The 24,718-nt window shown below is 43.3% G+C and overlaps 1 protein-coding gene across 9 annotated transcripts in view; it reads left to right on the top strand.

Moving 5' to 3' along the window:
- The window catches only part of Hectd4 (HECT domain E3 ubiquitin protein ligase 4), a 183,850-nt gene that overhangs the window by 37,872 nt on the left and 121,260 nt on the right, over nucleotides 1–24,718 (top strand). For all 9 annotated transcript variants that reach the window (XM_057763496.1, XM_057763491.1, XM_057763497.1 and 6 more), the window contains exons 2-7: nucleotides 2,441–2,958; nucleotides 7,752–7,841; nucleotides 9,036–9,166; nucleotides 12,872–12,980; nucleotides 14,889–15,027; nucleotides 18,174–18,344. In XM_057763496.1, coding sequence (XP_057619479.1) covers nucleotides 2,441–2,958; nucleotides 7,752–7,841; nucleotides 9,036–9,166; nucleotides 12,872–12,980; nucleotides 14,889–15,027; nucleotides 18,174–18,344 — 1,158 coding nt within the window. The remainder of the gene's footprint in view (nucleotides 1–2,440; nucleotides 2,959–7,751; nucleotides 7,842–9,035; nucleotides 9,167–12,871; nucleotides 12,981–14,888; nucleotides 15,028–18,173; nucleotides 18,345–24,718) is intronic.

Below are 24,718 nucleotides of genomic sequence, written 5' to 3'. Positions count from 1 at the left end.
AGGAAAGGATAAAGGAAGGAAAAAAATTAGACTATGAGTTATGACCCTGAGTTGTTATAAGTATTAAGTCTCTAACTCCTTGCCAGGTGGTGGTGGCACACACCTTTAATCCCAGAGAGGCAGAGACAGGTGGATCTTGCTAGGTGAGTTCGAGGCCAGCCTGGCTATAGAGTGAGTTCCAGGACAGGCTCCAAAGCTACAAACCCAAACAAAACAAAAAAGTCTCTAACTAATGCCTGTTACCAAGTTGATTGTCAAAAACAAATATGATCTTTATCCTTCAAGCCTAGAATGCCCACTAATAAATGTGGGATGTTCACCATTGTTTGGTCTTAAGATACACTCTGTTCTTACTGTCGCCTGCCCTTAACTTGTCTGTCTGTGTTGTGATAAAGATTCATCCAGTTCTTATGTGTTCAGGATTCACCATTTTTTTTTTTTTTGCCAAAATGAATGGTTCTCAGGAGGTGTTATTTAAATTTTCAGCAACTTAGAATTTCAATTAAGAAAGAGTCAGTGGCCGGGCGGTGGTGGCGCACGCCTTTAATCCCAGCACTTGGGAGGCAGAGGCAGGCGGATCTCTGTGAGTTCGAGACCAGCCTGGTCTACAAGAGCTAGTTCCAGGACAGGCTCCAAAGCCACAGAGAAACCCTGTCTCGAAAAACCAAAAAAAAAAAAAAAAAAAGAAAGAGTCAGTGCTCTCAAGACAGTGAAGCAAAGGAGTTCAGGATGTAGATCTCACGCAGCATGCAGGAGTGGTTGGGCCTGTCCCTGGGGAAAGTCAAATCGGAGAGACTTGGAGAAAAGCAAAAAACTTCCTGCATTTTGACTCTCTGTACCATGCCTTGCCTTTATGATTTGAGTACTCCATAATGTTCTCTTTCTTCCTTGGGAGCAGCCTTGAACATCCTGCTCTGAGTGCTGGAATTATTAGCCAACATTGTTGACTGTCTTAGGGACTTTTCTTTTCTTCCCTCCCCTCCCCTCCCTTTCCCTCCTCTCCCCTCCCCCTTCCTTATTTCCTTCCCTTCTTTCCTCCTTCCTTTCTTCTTTTTTTTAAAGATTTATATATTTATTTTATGTATATGAGTGCTCTATCGCATGTATACCTTTACACCATAAGTGGGCATAAGATTCCATTATAGGCCGGGCGGTGGTGGCGCACACCTTTAATCCCAGCACTCGGAAGGCAGAGGCAGGCGGATCTCTGTGAGTTCGAGACCAGCCTGGTCTACAGAGCTAGTTCCAGGACAGGCTCCAAAGCCACAGAGAAACCCTGTCTCGAAAAAAAAAAAAAAAAAAAAAAAAAACAAACCAAAAAACAAACAAACAAAAAAAGATTCCATTATAGATGGTTGTGAGCCACTATATGATTGCTGGGAATTGAACTTAAAACCTCTGGAAGAGCAGCCAGTGCCCTTAACCTCTGAACCATCTCTCCAGTCCCTTGGGGGACTTTTCTCTTTCCTTTCTTCTTTTTTTGGTTTTCTGAGACAAGTTTTCTCTGTGTAATAGTTCTGGCTGTCCTGGAACTCGCTCTGTAGACCAGGATGTCTCGAGCAGATATCTGCCTACCTCTGCCTCCTGAGTGCTGGGATTATTGGTTAGCACTGCTGACTATCTTGAGGACTTTTCAGTAAGTCTAACCTCTGTTTATGCTTGCATGCATGTATACGTGTGTGTATGTGCGTGTGCATGTGTATATATAAGTGTGTGTGTGCATATATATATATATATTTGGTGCTGAGGATTGTACCGAAATAGGTTAAACATGCACTCTATTGGTGAGCCATCATCCTGGGTGTTCTATTCTGGAATTTAAAAGGAACTTTACCAGAAAAACCTGGTACGGGGATATCCATCAGTGAAGAACCAACTTTACAGGTCATGTTTTCTGTTTGGTTGGAATGGAAATAAGTTTTGATGTGAACTATTTTTACTTTTTAGAATTTTTTCCTTTGTTTTTCTTTATGTGTGTCTGTGGTATGTGTGTTTGGGGACAGAGGTTGGCATCAAGTGTCTTTTATGATTGCTCTTAACCTTATATATTGAGGCAGGGATCTTAGTTGAACCCAGAAGTTACTGGTTTTGCTAGTTTAGCTAGCCAGTTTGCTCCCGGGGTTCCTCTGTATTTGTATCCCTAAGTGCTCTAAGATTGCAGGTGGGCTACCATGACTGCCTTGCATTTACATATATGGTGGAGGTCCAAACTCTCATGTATATAGGCAAGCATTTTATCCCCTTGTTTTGCTTTTGAGAGAAGGGTATCACTCTGCAACCCAGGCTGTGAATCTTATATAATTTCTGAGAGCTGGAATTAAAGTTGTGAGTCATCGTGCCTGGTACTGTGGACTCTGTAGAAGTTACTGGGCATATTTGCTTCCATAATGACTTTGGTGAAGGCAATACATACCCACTTCTCTATTGTATTTTTTTTTAGATTTTAACATTTGAGACCAAGAACCCAACCGAGTTAGCAGAACGTTTGCGCTCTGTTTGTGGGAATCAGAGCAATGCCTATGCCCGCTTGCTAGAATACCGCCTGAATGCCTTGCGTGGACTGTGGAATGCCCAGCGCCAGCTGGCCCTGGAGGAACAGCATGAAAGGGAAGGCTCTGGTGATGAAGAAACCTTGGCCCTACTCAAGCGCCAGGGCTTGCTGCAGCAACCCGAGCAAGCGCCCTTCACATCCCGGGTGGGCCTCCTGTTGGTCTTCCCCCTTATTCAGTCCCAGAGTAGAACAGACCCCTCCCTCTGTAACATAACTGCTGAGGTGCTATTGAACTGCCTGCGTGACTGCCAGCCTCTGAGCTTGACCAAGGAGCCTGCTGACTGTCTCAATGGGATAGAAACCTTGCTGTGCTCTTGGCTAGAGGAGACCTCGGACACAGGCCGACACATCCCACACAAACAGAAGGAGAATGCTGCCGCTGCCCTGGTGGCTTTGGCATGTGCCAGGTAAGGAAAATGACACAATGTGCCACTTGTATACTCTCTGCCTCGTGCACTTGCACCAGGTTTATTTTATGGGTATCTCAGCATGTGCTTCTGTTTTTAGTGTTGAATGTCAGAGCTTCAGTCATACTTCATGAGTCCAGCTCTCCTTTAGTGACAGCTAGGAGCAGCAGCCTTTACTGCAGCTGATCACTCTCGGGGTCCATCTTCCACAGAGCAGAGGGTACTATGTCTGTGTTTCTCCTTTAAGGAAAGGCAAAATGTTATAGAAATGTTAATTATTTTTTTCAATGTCAATAAAGGGGTCTTTCAGCAAATTACAGGATCTCACCTTGTCACAAGACTAAGTCATAGACTGTATTTCTGGACTCCCATTTATATATTTTAAATATTTTACATTTACTTATTGTGTATGTGGGGTACATGCATATGACATAGTGTGAGTATGGAGATCAGAGGACAACTTGCATGACTCAGTTCTCCTCTTCCACCATGGAGGTTTTGAGATAGAATTCAGGTCATCAGGATGGTAGTGAGTGCTCTTGCCTGCTGAGCCGCCTCACCTGTTTTGGGCCCTGCTTTAACTGAAAGATGTCTCGGTTTATGTCAAGATATAGTAGCATGCTGTCCTCTCTACTGATGTGCTTGACATGCTGTTGCTAGGAAACAGATTTGGATTTGTCCCTTCCCCTCCCACAGGGTCTTGCTGCAGTGCCCAGGCTGGTCTGCAGCTTGTAATTCTAACAGCATGTATGATCTCGTGTGAGGAAGTTCACTGCCCTTGTTCCTCTCAGAGTATATTGTCAGGGACCCATTACAACCATGGCCTGCCTGTCTAGTGTCTAGTGTCAATCACTTATCTTTCCTCCTCAGAATGTTTTTTTGGGGGGGAGGAGCAGGGTGTGATCATCCTTTTTTAACCCAGGTTTATGTGGGGAAACTCTCTTGGCAGAGGATTTTTCTTTATGGCTTCAAAATTGATCTGCAATTGACTGAATCTCCAGTTATTATTAAAGGCAGGGTAACATCATTCTACACTGTCTGCTTCCTTGCCCGGAGCAAACTGTCATGGGTTGGTCTCAGTTCCTGAAGACAGCAGCTGATTTTGCAAACTCTGACATGAGTTTCCTTCTGGAGACATTGGATGATACAGAAATAAGATTCTCTGTAAAGGCTTTAGGTTAGGTTGATTGATTTTTCTGCATATGCAAAAAACAATTTTGAGGCTTGAATAGATTTATTATCAATGTGAAAGTTCCATTTTGAGAAAATTCCCACTTAGACATTACTATCGTTAGCAAGGATGCTGGGAATAATATTTTAGTTTTGAGCATTTCGTTATTGAACATTGGATCACTAAACTCACTTTTTAATTATGAACTAAAATTCATTCTAATCACAATACTTATTAAAATTATGTGTTTAAGATTCCAAATTCTATTTGGCACAAATATGAAATGAATATTCCTCCTCCTCCAACATTTTCCCCTTCTCTCCCTCTTCCCCCTCTTCATTTTTAATTAAGTTTGCTTACAAGAGCATTGGTAAGGGGTTATTTATAGGAGCATAAGTACCTTACCAATGGCTAAATCATTATGAAAATGCTTCTTCCTCCCATAGCAACCATTAACTGCCTCAGAAGGGGTGAAACCTCCTGAGCCCCTCTCCACTCCATCACAGATGTGGATGGCTCAGTCTTATGTAGGTCTCATACAGGTAGTGGACAGCTGCTGTGACTATGACCACACAGTCATGTCACCCAGAAGACCTCATTTCAGAGCACTCCATTCCTTCCCAGCTTTGTCTTTGTATACCTCTACCAAGAAGTTCCCTGAGCCTTGGAGGGCTAATGTTCATGCCCAGTTTAGGGCTGAGCATACAACAGTCACTTATGCTCAGTACTATAGCTAGTTATGAGTATTTAACTGATACCCACTGCAGAATGACACTTCTGACCAAAGTTGGCAGCAGCATTAAGCTATGAGCATAAACATAACTGTTTAGAAGACAGTTTGATGGCACAACTTGTCCATAACAGAACAACCGTAGTAGCTTTTCTACGAGGACCTGTCGTCTTCCCGCCACAGACTTTTTGTCTAGTTTTACTGTTCCAGGTGGGAATTCCCTGAGTGGACTCCCTCTCCCTCCAGCAGTCATGCCCTTATTGCCTGGCAGGTCAGTAGGGTATGTTGCTCAGTCTTTTAAATCTTTATCGCTGAGTGAGACTGATAGGTTTTCTCCTCCAGCAGTCCACCTGATAACTTTGAAAGCTAGCCATCAGAGAGGAAGTTTCCAGTTTCTCCTGCATTTGGAGGTGGGGGGGTGAGGCTCTTTTTTTTGGGGGGGCCTGTTAGGGAAATCATGATTCTCCCTTCTTAGCTCTGTTCACAGGCATTAGCTACAAACCTGGCTTACAAGTAATACTAGTCTAATATCTCTCTGGCATGTAAGAGTCTTGCTAACTCCTAGGCCATAGAGATTCAGGCCTCTAATTTTATAGAGCTGGCAGTTCAGTGGTCCAGGGATGCTTCATTCTGCAAAACCTTCATACTCACTGCTTTTATGTCAGGAACTCTTTTCTGTGGTTAAGAAACAGTGGTGAACAGTCAGAGTCCCTAAAATTTCAGAATTTATATGAACATGAGGCAGGACAGCCACGTACATGTATCAGGTAATTTCAGAGAGTGATATAACCAGAGAAAAAGAAGGCAGGATTGTGTGGTTTTTTTTCCCAAGATTTATTTATTTAATGTACATTGGGGTTTTGCCTGCATGTTTGTCTGTATGAGGGTGTCAGATTCCCTGGAACTGGAGTTACAAACAGTTTTGAACTGCCATGTCGGTGCTGGGAGTTGAACCTCGGTCCTCTGGAAGAGCAGTCTTCTGTAGTAGGAGCTGCGGGCTGCGTTCCTGCCACCCCAGCTCCTGGTCGCCTGGCTAGCTTATGCCCCAAAACAACAACACACAAACTGTATTCTTTTAAACACTGCTTGGCCCACTAGCTCTAGCCCTTACTGGCTAATTCTCATATTTTGCCTAACCCATTTTTAGTAATCTGTGTAGCACCAGTCTTACCGGGAAAGATTCAGCATGTCTGACCTGGCGGCTTGCTTCATTGTGTCTGCCCGGGAGAGGGGAGCATGGCATCTGTCTCTCAGAGTAGCTGCCCTGCATCTGAGCTCACTTCCTCTTCCTCCCAGCATTCTGTTCTGTTTACTCCACCCACCTATGTTCTAACCTATGAGGGCCAAGCAGTTTCTTTATTATTTAACCAATGACCTTCCTCCATCAGCAGTCAATGCTCCTAATCACTTGAGCCATCTCTCCAATCCTAGGACTGGTTTTTTTTTTTTTTTTTAATGTTTTTAGATATATTTTATGTCTGTATATCACATATGTGTCTGGTGCCTGCAGAGGCCAGAAGGCATCATCGAATTCCCTGCGACTGGAGTTGTCAAATGGTTGTAAGCCATCGTGTAGGTACTTAACCCAGGTCATCTGAAAGAGCAGCAAGTGCTTTTAACTGCTAAGCCATCTTTCCAGGCCAAAACCAGGATGTTTTGGTGGAGGATAGCTAAGTGGAGGTGGGGCAGGGGCAGAACTGACTGGCTACCTGGTATCTGAACTGAAGATTGGGTGATGAGAAAGAGCTAGCACAAGAGCCAGCAGCAGAGAGCTCTATAGAAAAGGGGCAGCAGGCAGCAAAGAAGGGTCATTGGACTGTCATGGAAGACTGGAAGAGATAGGAGGTGAGATTGGTCTAACCTAGATCACATAGGGGTTGTGAGCCATGGAAAGACTTTACATATTTCTCTTAAAATGTGACTAAAGCCAGCAGGCTGGAATGATGTAGAGTTGGTGGCTCTTCATTCTCCAAATGTTGTGCTTTGTCCCTCTGTGTAATTCAGTGTCTCCCAGGGAGTTGTGCCTATTGAGCAGATGGAGGCAGAATCCACAGGACTTAGGGGACAGGACAGATTGTGCAGACGTGGCAGTGCCCAGTTTCAATGTCTGTGTCTCCAGGCTACAGGCAGTGCCTTTATATTACACTGCCTCCCTGCCTTAACCTTTCCTTTGAACGTGTGAGATAGTGCAAGGATCAAATTAAAAGGAAGCCTGAGTCTGCTAGGTCTTGTGATAGGCACTCTGTTTCTGTTGAGGTTAGGCACAGAATACCTGCCAATTAAGGCTTGCTTAAGAGAAGAGGGTGACAAGCAAGGTAGCTCCTCAGATCCAGGCGGCTGTTAGTCTGGGCATCTATACCTGGAGTGCTGCCAGGTGGGCCTTGTGCTTCTTGAAAGTACCTTCTTTGCAGTCCTGCTGACATCCCAGACTTCCCAGAGTCTCTAGCTTTGGGAATCATGAGGAAGTCAGTGCATAGTGAGTCCTGCAAGTGAGATGTGTGAAGTGGATGAACTTAACAAAGCCTTCAAGGTCAAGTTTGGAAACACTGTTAGACTTGAGATTCACTCACCCTGTGATGTCTTTCCTGAGGATCAGGTGGTATGGTGATGGAACCTGTCCATACACGATACCCCCAGGTGCTTGGTACTCGAGCTTTGTGGTTTTGATTTTTCTGTCAGCGGGAAAGCAAGCAAACATCTCCATAGTTGAAATTATGTTGGCCTCCTACTCACGTCCTACCAGAGCCAGTGGCTGTGGGTAAGATGGTTGAAGTTTGTACATTTTCTGAACTGTAGAAGCAGATAGACCCATCTTGGCACCTTCTGTGGTTAATAAGATGAGCCCTAGCTGCCCAACTTGCTTGCTTTTCCATTCCTTCCTTTTCTCTCTAGGGGATCATTGAAGACTTTTGTCCACACAGTCCATCTGCTACAGAGACAGACTGAGCTGGGCTCCCTGCCTGTTGCCGATGTTTTATATAGGTGAGTTGTCCCTTTACATCCTGTCCTTCTAAATAAGATTTGTGCGTGAATGCTTTTAGGGACAGATTACTAAACCTTGCTAATTGATAATTTTGAATAAATATAGACTCATAGCTAACTGCTTAAGGATGTCAAAGTGTTCTTAGAGTGTATTTTTTAATTTAAAAACAAGTTCTAGCCGGGCGGTGGTGGCGCACGCCTTTAATCCCAGCACTTGGGAGGCAGAGGCAGGTGGATCTCTGTGAGTTCGAGACCAGCCTGGTCTACAAGAGCTAGTTCCAGGACAGGCTCCAAAACCACAGAGAAACCCTGTCTCGAAAAACCAAAAAAAAAAAAAAAAAAAAAAAAACCAGTTCTAGTCTGTGATGAATTTTTACTGTGATATGAGATGACAGTGTGTTCAGGTGTAAAGAAGACATTGAAATCTTTCTCAGTTTTATCCAGTAATACCACTTGTATCATTTTGGTAGGTGTGCTTCCTACACATGACCCTCTTTACCTGTTTCTTTTCCCCTCATACATATTTGTCCACTTAATAAACATACATTTAGGCTGGGAATGTAAAACCAGGTGTAGTGGTGCATGTTTATTAATTCCAGCATTTGGGAGGTAGAAGCAGAAGGATCAGGGAGTTCAAGGCTAGCCTGGGTTACATGAGGCAACATTACTAAAATCTAAAGCCCCCTCTCCAAATAATTAAATAAATAAAAATAGAATGACTATATTTTATAAATTAAAATTTTTTGAGGATGTTGATACCATGCCAAGGTATGTGGTATGACTGTGGAAGAAAGCCACTTGCAGGGATCACTCCTTTGGCCTGATGGAGGCAGGTTCTTTCCTGTTTCTGTATCACACACTCCAGGTTACCTGGCTTGTGAGCTTTTGGGCCACTGTCCACTCCATATCAATGTGGGAGTGCTGGGAATTAGAGGTGTGTACCACCATGGTCCTCCCAGGGGTTGAGCTCAGGCTATCACCTTGCATGACCTTGGTGCTTCCTGACCACCAAGCCATCTACCTGGCCCAAAGTTTTGTAAACATTGCTTTGTAATTTTTTATTAAAATATACTGTGAATAGTATTCAGATGTATATTTCTTTAAACCATTTGCATTTGCTTTTTGAGCTGGTAAGTAGACTTCTGGTTTGCTGGAATGGGCACTCTTAGGTCTTTGCAATTCTTCACCCCACAGGCTGCTACTTTTGGAAGGGGGACCTGGATCCCCATCCTGTTTACTCGGGGGAAAACACATAGTATCCTGGGGGTATGAAGACATGCTGCCTGCACCAGACAGCAACACTGGCTCCAGTTCTGAGAACAAAGGTAATGGGAATGAATGCAAGGGCTAGTGTCCTGGGATTAACAGTAAAATATGAGAAGAGTGGTTTTAGATCACTGTGGCAAATGCTTTACTGTTGTAGCCAAGGGCCATGCCATAACCCTAGCAGGTGGCATTGTTACTTCACGTGGCTCCTGCTCCTCAGGTACTGAAGCTGCAGTACATATTTGTAAGATGGGCAGACATGCCCATGATGCCATTTCTTCTAATAGTTCACTCTGCTCATTATGGTCCCTCCTGTACTAAAGACAAAAGAAGACGGAAGAAAGCCTGAACTGTTAAGTCCTTTACACAAAGTAGGAAGTGTTGAGGTATTTTTACACAGTTTTATAGGGTTACCTGCCAAGTTATTACATGACCTCAGCAAAAATGACAAAGGCTCTCTTAAGTAACCTCCTTGCCAGACTCTTTGAGTGACTGGGGCCTCAGCATTGGCTCTGTAACTGTTTAGACAGCACCCAGGTCATCAGTTCTGCTCTACACTGTGCACTGTCCTCCCACTGGGCAGTATAGCTTGCCAAAAGTAGGATTTGTTTCTAAACTGATTTGTCATTGTAGTTGACCACCAGTTATTATAATGACATTACTTACTGTAACATTATATCATAGTATGTCATTAGCTGTTAGATAACTGATGAAATAGAATAAGAAAAGAAAAAACCTCGTGCCTCTGAGAAATTGTTGCAGGGTAGATGGGTATAGATTGAGCTGAGAGCCTGAACAGCACACTCCTTCATTCTCAGCTCTCTTTGAGACTCCTCCCCATCAAGTCTAAGGCACATAGTGCAGCGTGAGCAATGGCTGCTCAGCACCTCACAGCCCAGAGCCATTCTCTTATAACCCTTTCTTCTGGAGAGGGCTGAGAGGAGGGGCAAGGAAGGCATTGGCCACAGAGTTGCCAGAGAAGCAGACCACCTGCTGTGCCCAGGCTGCGCCCCCTGGAATGGGCTCCAAACTCTGCTTTGAGCTAAAGCCTTTTTATTCTCTCTTCAAACCACCTGCTGTTCCCTAGGGGAGGGTTTCTGAGGGGACAGCATCAGGCTGATGTGTTTGCTTTTGTGTTCAGGTGAAAGGTGTGTTTCTTAGAGTACTTGTAGAGTAATTCTTTCTGCTCCTTTTCCTCCTTCCACACTTCCTTCTTTCCCTATTATTTTCTTCCTTCCTCTTCTCCACCCACTCCTTTTTTCCCTTTCCTTTCCCTTTGATTTGGAGACATATTCTTTCTGTATGGCCCAGGTTGCTTTCAAACTCCAGGATTCAAGGAGTCCCTTTGTCCCAGCCTCTCTAGATAGAATATCAATTCCTGGCCAGTTTTGTGTAGTTGGTCCCCTTCACTTCTGTCTCTTGTCAGACACACACACTAAAGGACTTGGACTATGATCTAAAGATGGGCAAGTAAATGTAATTGAATAGTTTTAAGTGAAAATATTTAAGATGTCACAGGGTGTGGTTGGCACACACTATTAATCCCAGCACTCAGTGGCAGAGGCAGGGATCTCTGTGAATTAGAGGACAGCCAGGGCTTTACAGTGTGACCCTGCCTCTAAATCAATCAGTCAATCAATTAATTAAGTGGAGCTAAAAAGATGGCCCAAAGGTAAAGGTTAAGAGTACTAGTTTCAGGGCTGGAGAGATGGCTCAGTGGTTAAGAGCACTGGCTGCTCTTCCAGAGAACCAGGGTTCAATTCCCAGCACCCATGTGGCAGCTCACAACTGTCTGTAACTCCAGTTCCAGGTGATCGATACCCTCACACAGAGTATATGCAGACAAAACACCAGTGCACATCAAACAAACAAACAAATTTTAAAATAAAACAAAAGTATCAATTGCAGTCGGGTGGTGGTAGCAGAGGCAGAAAAAATCTCTGAGTTTTAACTTAGCCTGGTTTAGAGAGATAGTTCCAAGACAGCCAGAGCTACATGAAGAAACCCTGACTTGGAGAAACAAAATGTGTGTGTGTGTGTGTGTGTGTGTGGTGGCGCAAATGAATGTAGACAGATTATATAGATATATACAGCTTTAATAAGGAAATAGACTTACAGGACCACAGGTTCCCGCGGAGCACTGGAAAAGCGGAGCAAAAGAAAAGGGCTGCTGGGCTCACGCCCAGCAGATTTATCCGTAAACATTAGCCCGAGGCGAACACGCCCCCAATGGGCGTGTGTGTGTGTGTGTGTGTGTGTGTGTGTGTGTGTGTGTGTATGAGAGAGAGAGAGAGAGAGAGAGAGAGAGAGAGAGAGAGAGAGAGAGAGAGAGAGAGAGAGAGAGAACTGATTGCTCTTCCAGAGATTGGGTTTGATTCCCAGCACTTATGTGGCAGAGAATAGCTATCTTCTGACCTCTGCAGGCAGTGCTCTCACTGTTTTTCTTCCTTTGGGGGAGGCGGGGTAGGAATTAGTAGATCTCTATTCTCTCACATTAGTAGACTGAACATTAAATCTAAATCCAGTGCTGGTTTGAGTGATGTGACATTGAATTTCCTCTAGTGTGACGACATACTTTAGGCAGGCAAACTCCCTTAAAGTACAATGAGGGAAAGATTATAAAAATGAACACTTAAAGTTTTACCTGTAAGCCGGGCGGTGGTGGCGCACGCCTTTAATCCCAGCACTTGGGAGGCAGAGGCAGGTGAATCTCTGTGAGTTCGAGACCAACCTGGTCTACAAGAGCTAGTTCCAGGACAGGCTCCAAAGCCACAGAGAAACCCTGTCTCGAAAAATCAAAAAAAAAAAAAAAAAAAAAAAGTTTTACCTATAGCCTTATTTTAAGACAAATTCTTGGGAAAATCATTTAGTAAATCATTTAACTACTACATAGAGAAACTGTTTTTAAGAATGCGGAACCCATAGCCAGGTGGGAACTATAAGAAGAGAAGCAGACTGGGGAGATGGCTCATCAGGCACAGGCTCTTGCTGATAAGTCTGACATCTGAATCTGCTCCTTGAGTGCCACATGGAAGGAGAGAACAGTCTGCAGATTTTCCTCTACACACACACACACACACACACACACACACACACACACACACACACATTTACTAATAGATAAGTAAATATTATAAGACTTTTTTTTTTTAATAAAAGGAGGTCATGCTTTCGTGTTATTCTTTCCAGATAAAATTAGGATATCCAAAAGGCAAATCCAAAGAAGATGATTTTATTTAATTCCACATTTGCCATTACTATAACAATATAATTCCATTGTCATCAGGGAACATTGGTTTGGTACCAGAGAGCTACTACTTAGGTGTCTCCTCTAGCTGCAGTGCAGCCCTTGAGGTACATATTATTACCCCTATATTACTGATGAAGAGGCCACGGTCTCCTAATGAAATCCTGGTTCCTGAGAGCCATTCTTACTAAGCATTTGTTCTCAGTCATTGCAGGTCAGTTAGAGATGTCAAAATTGACTCAGGTCTTTGCTTTTTGAAAAAGAAAAGAACATTCATATGGCAGGTGGGTTGAGTGGCCTGGTAATAACCATATGCTGTCACTCCCTGAAACTAGTTCCAATTTCCACCTGCTTCTTCTATGTTCAATTTGGGGGTTCAAGCCATCTAATCTACTTTTGAGGTAACATTGAAATTGTTATTTGAATTGGGGATTCATGTCAGTAAATTTCCTAAGACTTTTTCTTTTTTAATTAGAAAAGCATTTTTATAGCCTCATTGTGTGTGGACTGATTTCAGATGCTGACTTGGGGCGCTGTCTCACCGCAGATGGACGTTACCTATACACCACCAACTCAGCTGGAAGAGGAGTAAGCAAGTTGGGCTCTGGACTGCATGGCACTCTCAGGTCAGTTGTGAGCCTTGCCCTGTGTGACTGTAACTCTCACTCAAGTCTTGAAAGAGACAGCAGCCAGCGTCCTGATTCTCCTATAATGACCAAGTAGCAAGTCTGAGCTTACAAACAGACCCTGTCTCCCCAGCTCTTTCTCTATAAGAATACTCCAGCTTTGTTGTGACTTAGGTGCTTGGCTACCTAGCCAGAAAGTCCTTTTGGGTAGCAGCATTTTAAAAAATTATTTTAGTTGCATTATTTTTAATAAAGACTTACTTATTTCATTTTATGTACGTGAATGTTTTTGCCTGCATCTAAGTGTGTGTGTGTGTGTGTACAATGCACATGTGTGAGCCTGATGCTTGTGGAGGTCAAAAGACAGTGTCAAATCCCCTGGAATGGTTGTAAGCTGCCATGTGTGTGCTGGGACTTGAACCCAGGTTCTCAGCAAGAAGTACTCTTAAAGCCGGGCGGTGGTGGCGCATGCCTTTAATCCCAGCACTCGGGAGGCAGAGGCAGGCGGATCTCTGTGAGTTCGAGACCAGCCTGGTCTACAAGAGCTAGTTCCAGGACAGGCTCCAAAACCACAGAGAAACCCTGTCTCGAAAAACCAAAAAAAAAAAAAAGAAGTACTCTTAACTGTCAAGCCATCTTTCCAGCACAAGATTTTTATTTTTGGTATTGTGGGGTTACTGGAGTTAGTTACAGGTAGGTATGAGCTGCCATATGGGTGCTGGGAACCGAGTTCAGGTCCTTTGCAAGGGCAGGAAGCACTCTTAACTGCCAAGCCACAGGCTGGCCTTGAACTCAGTTATCCTTCTGACTCTCCCTACTGGGTGCTGGGATTAAAGGTATGCAGCACCTGACTTTCTTTCTTTTACCTATTCTTTTTTGAGATATGGTCTCATTATAGCGCAGGGTGACCTCAAACTATTTAGCCAAGGTTAACACTAAACTCATGATCACTTCCTGATTTCTCTGCTTACAGCCTCAAGGTTTTTTTTTAATGCAGCAATGCCATGACTTCTTGTTGATAAATGGACATGTTTATGGTTAAATAATTTTTTTTTTTTTTTTTTTTTTTGGTTTTTCGAGACAGGGTTTCTCTGTGGTTTTGGAGCCCTGTCCTGGAACTAGCTCTGTAGACCAGGCTGGTCTCGAACTCACAGAGATCCACCTGCCTCTGCCTCCCAAGTGCTGGGATTAAAGGCGTGCGCCACCATCACCCGGCTAAATAATTTTTTGTATTTGGATTTGACATTAGTTAAAGGTGACTTTCATTTGAGATATAAGTTTTGTGACTTCTGTCTAACTATAGTTGAGATTTTTTTTTTAATTTATTTATTATGTATACAATGTTCTGTCTGTGTATGCCTACAGGCCAGAAGAGGGCACCAGACCTCATTACAGATGGTTGTGAGCCACCATGTGGTTGCTGGGAATTGAACTCAGGACCTTTGGAAGAGCAGGCAATGCTCTTAACCGCTGAGCCATCTCTCCAGCCCCAAGTTGAGATGTTTTTAATTGAGATATATTTAGTCAGTCAGATTCTTTCTCTGATTTTTTTTTCTCCTTCATCATTATGGGAAATTAAATGTTTGTTGTAATTTGTTAGTTCTGATGTTAATATAAAACTTGCACCTTAGCAAGTGGTGGTACCTGCCTTTAATCCTAGCATTTGGAAGGCAGAGGCAGGCAGATCTCTGTGAGTTCAAGGCCAGCCTGGTCAAAAGCTAGAGAGATAGCCTGTCTCGAAAAAACAAAAGCAAAACAAAACAAAAAAATTTGTTCCTTTTCTCTTAGCTATTTTGCCTAGTCATTTAAAAGAATGAGGTCAGAAATGTTTGTATTTGTGTAGACCTATGTAGTCCATGTAGGGCTGTAGATGGAGCCTGTGATTTCACTGTATCTCTTGTCTTCCAGAGGATTTGTGTACTGCCGCAATGAGGAGCTGGAACCAGGATGGGTGGCATATGGCAGTGGCCACCTCCTCCATCGCCCTGTGTCTTTTGACAATAAACCCCACTCCCTTTTTCAGGTCCTAGACCAGAATACCCTCCAGGTGAGTAGCAGAGCACCGTGCTGTCTGTGTTTTGGAAGCAGAAGTAATATCAGCCAGTACACACAGGCACAAACACACCCGGCACAGCCCCTGTCTGTTGTTATCCTTTGGGCTTTTTTTGGTGATTTGACTGAATACGCTTTTTAATTTGTCTTCACATTTATTTGTTCATTATTTCTATTTGAATGAATGTTTTATACAATTTTATAGCTATTTTTATTTGTATCATTGTATTTAATTATTCATTCATTTTTTGGGGAAGACACTTGTTTCTGGGAGTCCATCTTTTCCTTCCATCCTGTGCGTACTAGGGATGGAATTCAGATAGTCAGACTTGGTACCAAGTGGCTTTAGTCACTGGACCAGCTTGCCATCTTGCCCATGGATGTGTCCTTATGATTTTTAAATTTTTTATTTAAAATTATTATTTGTATGTGTCTGTGTGACTGTACCCTGTGAATGTACAGGTGCCAGTGGAGGCCTAAAGAGGACATCATACCCCTGGAGCTGGAGTTGCCCAGCATGGCAGCTCTGTGTGTGTTGTATTCATGCCACAGTTATCTCTTAGACTAGAGGGGTTGGTTCTCTTCTGCTCTGGGTCCTGAAGCTCAAGCTCAGGTGGTCACATTTGCACTGTGCTCTCTGAGCCACCTGCCTGTTGTTGGGGGTCAGCCATGATAAGTTAAGTGTGGGCAGATCACCCAAAGGAAGTTCTTTACTTCCAACCATTATCACCTGCCTGAGTAGAACTCTGGCCTTCGATAAATTTAAATGGAGGCCTGAGTCTCAGTAGTTTACCCTGAGGCAATTGCGGGAGGAACCTAGCACCACCTAAAAACAGACCATCCAAAGGAAATGCCTACCTTTCCAACTACTGTAGATGTGACCTTCTCTCAGTTACACACTCACCAGGACACCCCTACACAAATGTCAGCCATCAGGGGTCCTGAACCTCAGAAACCCCTCACCCCCACCTTTACTACTATAAAAACCCAACTCTAGCTGAGCTTGGGGCTCTCCGTTTATTCCAATACGTTGGACATGCAGAGGGACCAAATTTGCAAACTTAATTATAATAAATGCTCTTAGCTTTTACATACGGAACTCGGTCTCCTTGTTGACTTTTGTGGGGACTTTGCGGATTTTGGCATAACACCCACCTGCCCAGACTTGTTTTTTAGCCTCACTGGTCTTAAAGTCCCTGTAGCTGAGGAAGGTTCCTGAACCTCCTGCTGGGAGCACAGCACCACACCAGTCAGCAAGCATGGTTTGCTTTTGCGCTAGTGGCTTTTATTTGGGTTTTTCAGTTCTTCTATTTTTGAATTTTCTTTCTTTGGTTTGTTTATTTATTTTTTCTCCCTAAGACAGGGTTTCTGTGTAGCCCTGGCTGACCTGGAATTCACTCTGTAGACCAGGCTGGCCTTGAACTCAGAGATCCTCCTGCCTCTGCCTCCTGAATGCTAGAATTAAAAGCGCACACCACCGGGTCTGGTTTGGATATTTTTTTTAAACCTGTACATCTTTATTGGCTATCATTTCCTCTCATTTTAAGCACTACTTACTCTCTGGCAGCAATAATAATGTGCCTGGAACCAGTGTTATCTATTGGTACCAGGGGCTTTCTTTTTTCTTTTCTCCTTTTTCCGTCTCCCCTTTCTCTGCTTTTCCTTTTAACTTTCTTCTGCTGTCTTCCCTCATGCCCTCTTCATATTTATTAAGTCACTTTTAAGTAGGCTCTTAGATGCTTTGGACATAAGTATGTGGTTCTTGGCTGTTAGATATGGCTTATGTTTTGAAATTTATATACTAAGAGAATTTTTCAAGTTATTACTTATTTAGAACTTCATGTTGACTCACTTTACCCCATCCCCATATGAATATGTGTGTGCATGTGTGTGTGTGTGTTTCATGGTAGAGTCTTCCTGCTTCAGCTTCTGAATTGCTGGATTAATAGGAGTGTGCCATCATGTGTTGCTTAAAGACCTCCCCATCCTCCCCACCCCCGCACGCCCCAAAGCAATTTCATGTAACCCAAGCTGGCCTTGAATTCACTGTGTAGCCACAGATAACCTTAAATTCCTGACCCTACCTTCAGCTCATTGGTTCTGGGATTATAAGCATGCCTGCTTTTTAAATTTTGTTTTCAATGTTAGAACATACATGCATAGCAGATTCAAAAGATTTAGAGCCGGGCGGTGGTGGCGCACGCCTTTAATCCCAGCACTTGGGAGGCAGAGGCAGGCGGATCTCTGTGAGTTCGAGACCAGCCTGGTCTACAGAGCTAGTTCCAGGACAGGCTCCAAAGCCACAGAGAAACCCTGTCTTGAAAAACAAAAAAACAAACAAAACAAACAAACAAACAAACAAAAGATTCAGGACAGGCTCCAAAGCCACAGAGAAACCCTGTCTCGAAAAACCAAAAAAAAAAAAAAAGATTTAGGAAATATTTTTCTATCAAAATGTAACTTGAATTAAAGTCTATTTTCATTTGTTGCTTGACTGTTCATATTTTACGGTCTATTTTATGAACTTTTATGCTCTTACTAATTTTTATTATTTATATGTTATTCATGGGTATAAATAACAGTTTTGTTCTGATGAGAAACCTAATGAATTTTCCTTTTGGAGTACAAAGTGCCAATGAGCTGTCACGTCAGATTAGAATTTCTGCATCCTATGTTAGGTGTGGTGGCTCACACTTTTAATCCCAACACTCGGGCAGAGGCAGGCAAATCTTTTGTGATTTCAAAAGCCAGCCTGGTCTACAGAGTGAGTTCCCAGACAGTTAGAGCTATATAGTGAGACCCTGTCTTGAGAAACAAAACAAGGGCTGTTCAGTCCCTTCCAGTGTCAAATGCTAGGTGTACTTGGTCCAGTGGAGACTGCAGTCCATAGAAGTGGCCAGCATGAGGCTGAAGAGATGGCTCAGAGGTTAAGAGCACTGGCTGCTCTTCCAGAGGTCATGAGTTCAATTGTCAGCACCACATGGTGGCTCCCAACCATCTATAATGAAATCTGGTGCCCTCTTCTGGCCAGTAGGCATACATGCATACAGAACATTGTATATATAATAAATAAATAAATCTTAAAAACAAGCAAACAGAATCTTTGCATTCCTCTAATGAAGGGCCTTCTTTCCTGTCCAGGTGTGCCAGACAGTGCCCATGCCAGCCAGTCCGCTCCCCACAGGCAGTACCATGAGCACTGTGCACCTCTCTTCGGATGGTACTTACTTCTACTGGATCTGGTCTCCTGCCAGTCTGAATGAGAAAACCCCAAAGGGACATTCTGTCTTCATGGACATTTTTGAACTTGTGGTGAGTTTAACTCTCATTTTGTATCATTTCAGAAAAATATATTTTGCTTTTATTTCAGGTTCATATACAAAGAGCCTGCAACCCTTATAGTACCTAAAGTGTGTTCAGTTTTGTCAGCACTGGTTTTCCTCTTGCATGTCCTTGGATACTTGTGGTTTAGGGCTATGTGGGGTCACTGGATCCTTGCTTTCTGCAGAGTAATCTGGCCACGAGAGGCGGTATCATTACTGTATATATTGCAAGAGAGTCTTAGCAGAAATGCTTGTGGGCATAACTGAAATAGCAAGAACAGCTCCATGGGCAGAAATAAACACCTGGGATGTCACAGTTGGAGCTATGAGAAGGTATTGGATGTCAACTGAATACTCACTGTGAGCCAACAGTGTTCTACCATCTGGGTGGGAAAATGGTCAAGGTACACAGGGCTCCTCCTGATCAAGTGGAGCTTGAGTTCTGGCTGCAGGGCAGTGAAGTAGATTCAGGTGAAAGTAGTGGGTAAATAAAGGATTACTTATAACCAACTAAGAAAATAAGTGATGATTTTAAGCAATGAGAAAACCAGTGTAGCTTGCCAGGTGTGAAACTTGGGAAAGCCAGGTGACTGGGAAGACTGGGACAAAGAGGATCATGTTTGAGGCCAGCTTAAGGGTAATTTGTGCTACACAGCAAGGCCATGTGTAAAGAAGGAAGAATGAAGAGGAGACTGGATAGATGGCTCAGAGGTTAAGAGCACTGACTGTTCTTCCAGGGTAGTAGAGTTTGGTTTCTTTCTGAAGTCCAGCTCCAGCAGGTCAGAGAAGCTGGAGAGGAGATATGGAGTTGGCAACTGAACACACAGGAGCGTTATCCAAGGAAGCAAAACTTAATTACTTGTCTTAATTTTCTCCTATTCTTTTTATACCACCTAAGGCAGAAATTTCTACACAAAAAGATCACCTCACAATCACAAATTACTAATTTTCTAAAAACAAATTAAAATCTTTACAAAAGAGGAAATCATACAATGATCACATTACATATTTTTCTTAGAGGTACACATGTAGTTAATTTTCCCTTGTATTGTTTTTTTTTCTCACCATAACATCTTCATCCGAAGGCAATGATTCTTTTATTATTGATTAAGAAAGTTTAAAGCAAGCCAAGTATATTTTAGCCAATTCCTTTGTACTGGCAGGCAGCAGTTTGAGGTTACAGTATAGCAAATTCTTACCCTTGTTCTACTCTACAAAACCATGCACATAGTGGTCTAGATAACCAATCTATTTTTCTTTTCTTTTCTTTTCTTTTCTTTTCTTTTCTTTTCTTTTCTTTTCTTTTCTTTTCTTTTCTTTTCTTTCATACACAGTGGTTTGCCTGCATGTATGCCTGCAGGCCAGAAGAGGGCACCAGATCTCATTCCAGGTGGTTGTAAACCACCATGTGGTTGCTGGGAATTGAACTCAGGACCTTTGGAAGAACAGGCAGTGCTCTTAACCACTGAGCCATCTCTCCAGCCCTTCTTTTTTTCTTTACACACAATAGAGTCATTTAATTTCCTTTCACAACTTAATTTTTTCAGAGGGCACTCTGAATCCTGTGATTAAATCTGTAAGCTATATGACCAAGGAACTCATACCTAACCTTGGGTGTAGGACATAATTGCCTTTTTGAATCATAAACTTGTTTTTCCACAGGCAGAATCCGTGGAACTATCTATAATGTGTGAAACGTTCTTGATCTCATTTTTTATTCTCATCAAGTCTCACATAGCAAAAGGATAGTGTTTTCTAATTTTATTTCCTTTTTATATCTCTTTCATTGAAGCAATTGTTAGAGCAACCTAAACCAATTCCTTAATCATCTTCACTAACTGTCTTAAGCACTTGTATCTTTAAATCATTGATCCAACTAAGCATCATTGTTCTATAAAAATCATAGTCATTATGATCTACAGGTAAATCGCCCAGTGAGGAGTGGGATTTTCTCATGAAACAATGACACTGTACTAGATACAGTGGAATTCTTCCACTCAACAGCCACACTGGAGTCAACCCCCTGCCCCCACTCCGGGCAGGGTTTAGTTGTGCTAACTGGTGAACTGTACTCTAAAAGCTCTATTGCCAACTGCAGTTCCTCCCACATGGTCACCTCCAGTTTCCAGTACCTACATGGTAGCTCACAACCATTTAAACTCCAGTTTCAGGGGATCCAATACTCTCTTCTGGCCTCCTTGGGCACTGCACAGATGTAGTATATGTATACATGCAAGCAAAACACTCATACATAAAGTAAAATGATTTTGTTTTTGTTTTGTTTTTCGTGACAGGGTTTCTTTGTGTGTTCCTGGCTGTCCTGGAACTCACTCTGTAGGCCAGGGCTCCTGTCTCTGCCTCTATAGTACTGGAATTAAAGGCATATGCCACTATCACATGGCTAAAAAACAAAAATTAAGAGAGATTTCATATTGAATGGTATGGGTTGTTAGATTAATAGACATCTGATACAAGAATGGAAAATGCCTACACCACGGTACATTATTGTAAAATTTTAGATTATCCAAAATAAAGTGAGAATTTTGAAGTTTCTAGAAATAAAACACACACATATATACCAAATGATGAGTAATTAGGAAAAGACTAGGCTAGTCAGTAGGTTTCTCGATGCAAAAATAGAGACATATTTTCACAACCCATGGGAAACTGATTCCCAAAGTATAAACCAACTGCGAAGACAACACAAAGCTGTGTTTGTATCTGGTTATGCAGTCAAAGACCACACCTGCTGGAAGTGCTGGGACAGCTGAAATGGCCTTGCTGTTTAGAGCAGAAAGCAAATACTGGGGAGGGGAGTCTGCTTTAGGCTAAAAGAGACCTTTGAATCATTTGGGGGAGATCTGACTGAAAGAAGTCAGCTTTGTGCTTTGTGTTGTCAGTTCTCCTTCCACTGACTTGGGTTGACAACACCTGTACCTGTGAGGCATCTTACAGGTCCTATTTTAAGCTTCGCAATCTTCCTGACTTTTGAGTGCTGGGATTCGTAGCTGAGCCACCATGCTTGGCTTGTTCCTTTCTTCTTTCTTTCATTTCTTTTTTGTCTTTGAGATGGGGTCTCACTGTGTAGCCCTGGCTGTCCTCAAACTTACATAGATATTTCTGCCTCTGCCTCCTGTGTACTGGAATTGAAGATGTATGCCACCATGCCTGGCTTTCCATTCTCCCTTGAGTCTCCTTGAGGTGCACACATCACACCACTGCACGGCTCTTTTCCAGTCTAGTAGCAGCTTACTTTTGTTGTTAGTGGTCTAATAGCCTTCTCTTTACTCAAGCTTGTAGCTGTGTGTGATGTAATTGATCAATACAGTGTGACAGAAACTGCTCACCTTCCTGTGGCAATGCAGAGCACATCTTCTCACTGACCGGTCCCTTCCTGGCCTTGTATGCCGATTCTCCTAGCAATCATGAGCAACAACTTGTTTCCAAGACCCCTTCCTTCTGTTCTAGCTGCTCTTCTTCTCCATTTGGTATATGACTCTCTGCTTCAGGTACTCAGACTGGCTTCCCAACCAGAACCTGTTCCAGGAACTGGAGGTTCATAACTCAAATGGATAAACTGTCAGGATTTAACTAAATGACTTGTCTTTCAAAATGACTTGTAATGAAATGCCTTTTACAATGATTAACTAATCATTATAGGAAGACAGGTATATGATGTAAGAGATGGAATATAAGTAAGACAGCTCAGTAAGTCAGGGAACCTGCTACCAAGCCTGAACATTTGAATTCAATCTCCAGGACTCATATGGTAGAAGGAGAGAATGACTTCCACAAGTTGTCCTCTGACCTCCTAGCAAGTGTCATGACACACACATACCCATACAAACACATTGTATTCGTTAGGTCCTATTGCTGTGATAAACATCATGATCAAAAACAGTCTGAAGAGGAGAGACTTCATTTTAGCTTAAGGACATAGTTTACCATTCAGGGAGGTCAGGGCAGGAGTCTGGAGGCAGGAACTGAAAGAGAGCTCATGGAGGAAGCTGCTTATTGTCTTGCTCTCAATGGCTTACTCAGCCTGCTTTCCTATACAGCCCAGGACCCCATGGTAGGCTGAACCCTCCCCCACCAATAACTAATCCAGGAAATTTGCACTCACCTTTAATTCCAGCACTTTAGGAAGCAAAGGCAGGTGATCTCTGTGAATTCAAGGCCAGCCTGGTCTAATAGTGAGTTCCAAGATAGCAAGGACTATATAGTGAGACCCCGTCTCAAAAACAAAAAACAACCAAAAACCAGAAACACAAAACAAACAAAAAAAGAAGGAAAGAAAGAAAATGCTTACAGGCCAATCTTATAGCGGCATTTTCTTAGTTTGAGGAGCTTTCCTCCAAGACTACCTAGCTATGTCATGTTGACAAAAAACTAACCTGCTCACTCTGAAAGAAAGAAAAGAAAGAATAAAAGGGAGAAGTAAGTGGAGAGAAGCGGGAGGGAGTGTAGAGGGCATCCTACATAACTGGCCATCTCAAACAAGCAACTTCTAGCTGTGGCAATGTGTGGCTCTTCTGCTGCCTGTGGCACAGCAGCCATCATACCTGACTGGACTGTGACATTGAAGGTGGCCACTCATCCCTAGGGTCCCTCACCATTATGCAGTAGTCTCAACTAAAGCAGGGCCTCATTTTTTTTTTTTTTTTTTTTGGTTTTTCGAGACAGGGTTTCTCTGTGGTTTTGGAGCCTGTCCTGGCACTAGCTCTGTAGACCAGGCTGGCCTCGAACTCCCAGAGATCCGCCTGCCTCTGCCTCCCGAGTGCTGGGATTAAAGGCGTGCGCCACCACCGCCCGGCTTAAAGCAGGGTCTCATGGTGCCTGGTTTACAGGAAGGAGTTCTTTAGGTAGCTGAACACTCATCATGGTTCCTGAACCTCATGTTATGTGCAACAGTAATATAGTCAAATTCAGAGTGGGGGAACTCAACTGTGCGGGCACACAGGGTACATCATTATGCTCAGGAGATACAGGCCTCCTCAAACTCCAGACCCTTAAAATTCCAACCTTTGAGGCTACAGAACTGCCTGCACAGCAGCCTGCCTTGAGCTCCTGCTGGGGACTCCTGTCACTCTGTACCTCTCAGAACACTCTTTTTAGGTCCTGCTTGTTTTGTCCTGGAAGGTCTCTTGTTCCTGTAACCATACGCTGCTGCTGCTTCTCGTGGTCTGACTCAGTGGCACCTTACCCCTCTTGTGCTCTCTCCTAAAGTCCTGGGTCTCTCTCCCTTCTCCCAAAGAGAGAGTTCTCACAAACTGTGATGTGGATAAGTGAGCTACCCATCTTTATTCACCCGAGCCTTTTGTGGTTGTTTTCCTTTTTAAGGCAGGGTCTTTCTATATAGACCAAGCTTGCCTCTGCTCTGAGGGTGCTGGATTAAAAGCATTTGCCAATGAGTAATTACTATATTGCTTTGTCTGGGTAGCTGGTTGGTGAAATTTTGTCTTCGCTGACTTGTGTAGGAGCATGGGAGTTAATTAAGAAAAGGGGAAGAAAAAACATAAACACAGCTGCTGTTAAATGTTGGGAGGAAAGAAAGTAGGGCAGAGCTGGGAGGAGGACACGGCCTCCTTTGTCTTAGGTGGCTAGTGGGCCCTTCCTAATAGGCAAGGTGAGCAGTTTGCTTGAGACCAAAGGATTTTTTGAGACATGGCACCTCGATGATGGACAGTCTGCAAGGAGGGGACAGCAAGTATACAAGGCTTGCAGTAGAAGGCCAGTGTGGCATCCAAGAGGGGACAGGCCATGGTCACTGAGAACATGATGACAGAGGGCCAGGCTAAAGCAGCCAAGGCTGAGAAGGTTAGCAGATGTTAACCTTCATTACCTTCATAGTAGCATGGATTGTTTAAATACCTTTATTTATTTGCAGGTTAGGGGAAGCACTTGCCATGGCATGAATATAGAGGTCAGAAGACAGCTTTTGGGAGTTGCATTCCTCAGGCTTGACAGCAAACGTCTTTACTGACTGGGCCATTTCACCAACCCAGTATCATGGGTGTATCTGGGAAATCAATAAAGGGCTTAAACAGGACAGGGTGTGAATTTATGGTACTTTAAAAAAGATTTTAGCCGGGCGGTGGTGGCGCACGCCTTTAATCCCAGCAGGCGGATCTCTGTGAGTTCGAGACCAGCCTGGTCTACAAGAGCTAGTTCCAGGACAGGCTCCAAAACCACAGAGGAACCCTGTCTCGAAAAAACTAAAAAAAAAAAAAAAAAAAAAAAATTATATTTAATTATGTGTCTGTGTACGTGAGTGCCAGTGCCCACAGAGGCGAGGGGCATTAGATCTCCTGGAGCTAGAATTATAGTTGTGAGCCGCCCTAAGTAGATGGTGGGAACCAAGTG

Source organism: Chionomys nivalis, chromosome 3 (assembly GCF_950005125.1).
Source record: "Chionomys nivalis chromosome 3, mChiNiv1.1, whole genome shotgun sequence".
NCBI classification, from domain to species: domain Eukaryota; kingdom Metazoa; phylum Chordata; class Mammalia; order Rodentia; family Cricetidae; genus Chionomys; species Chionomys nivalis.
The sequence above is the reverse complement of the archived record's forward strand: the minus strand, read 5'-3'. Positions and strand labels throughout refer to the sequence as shown.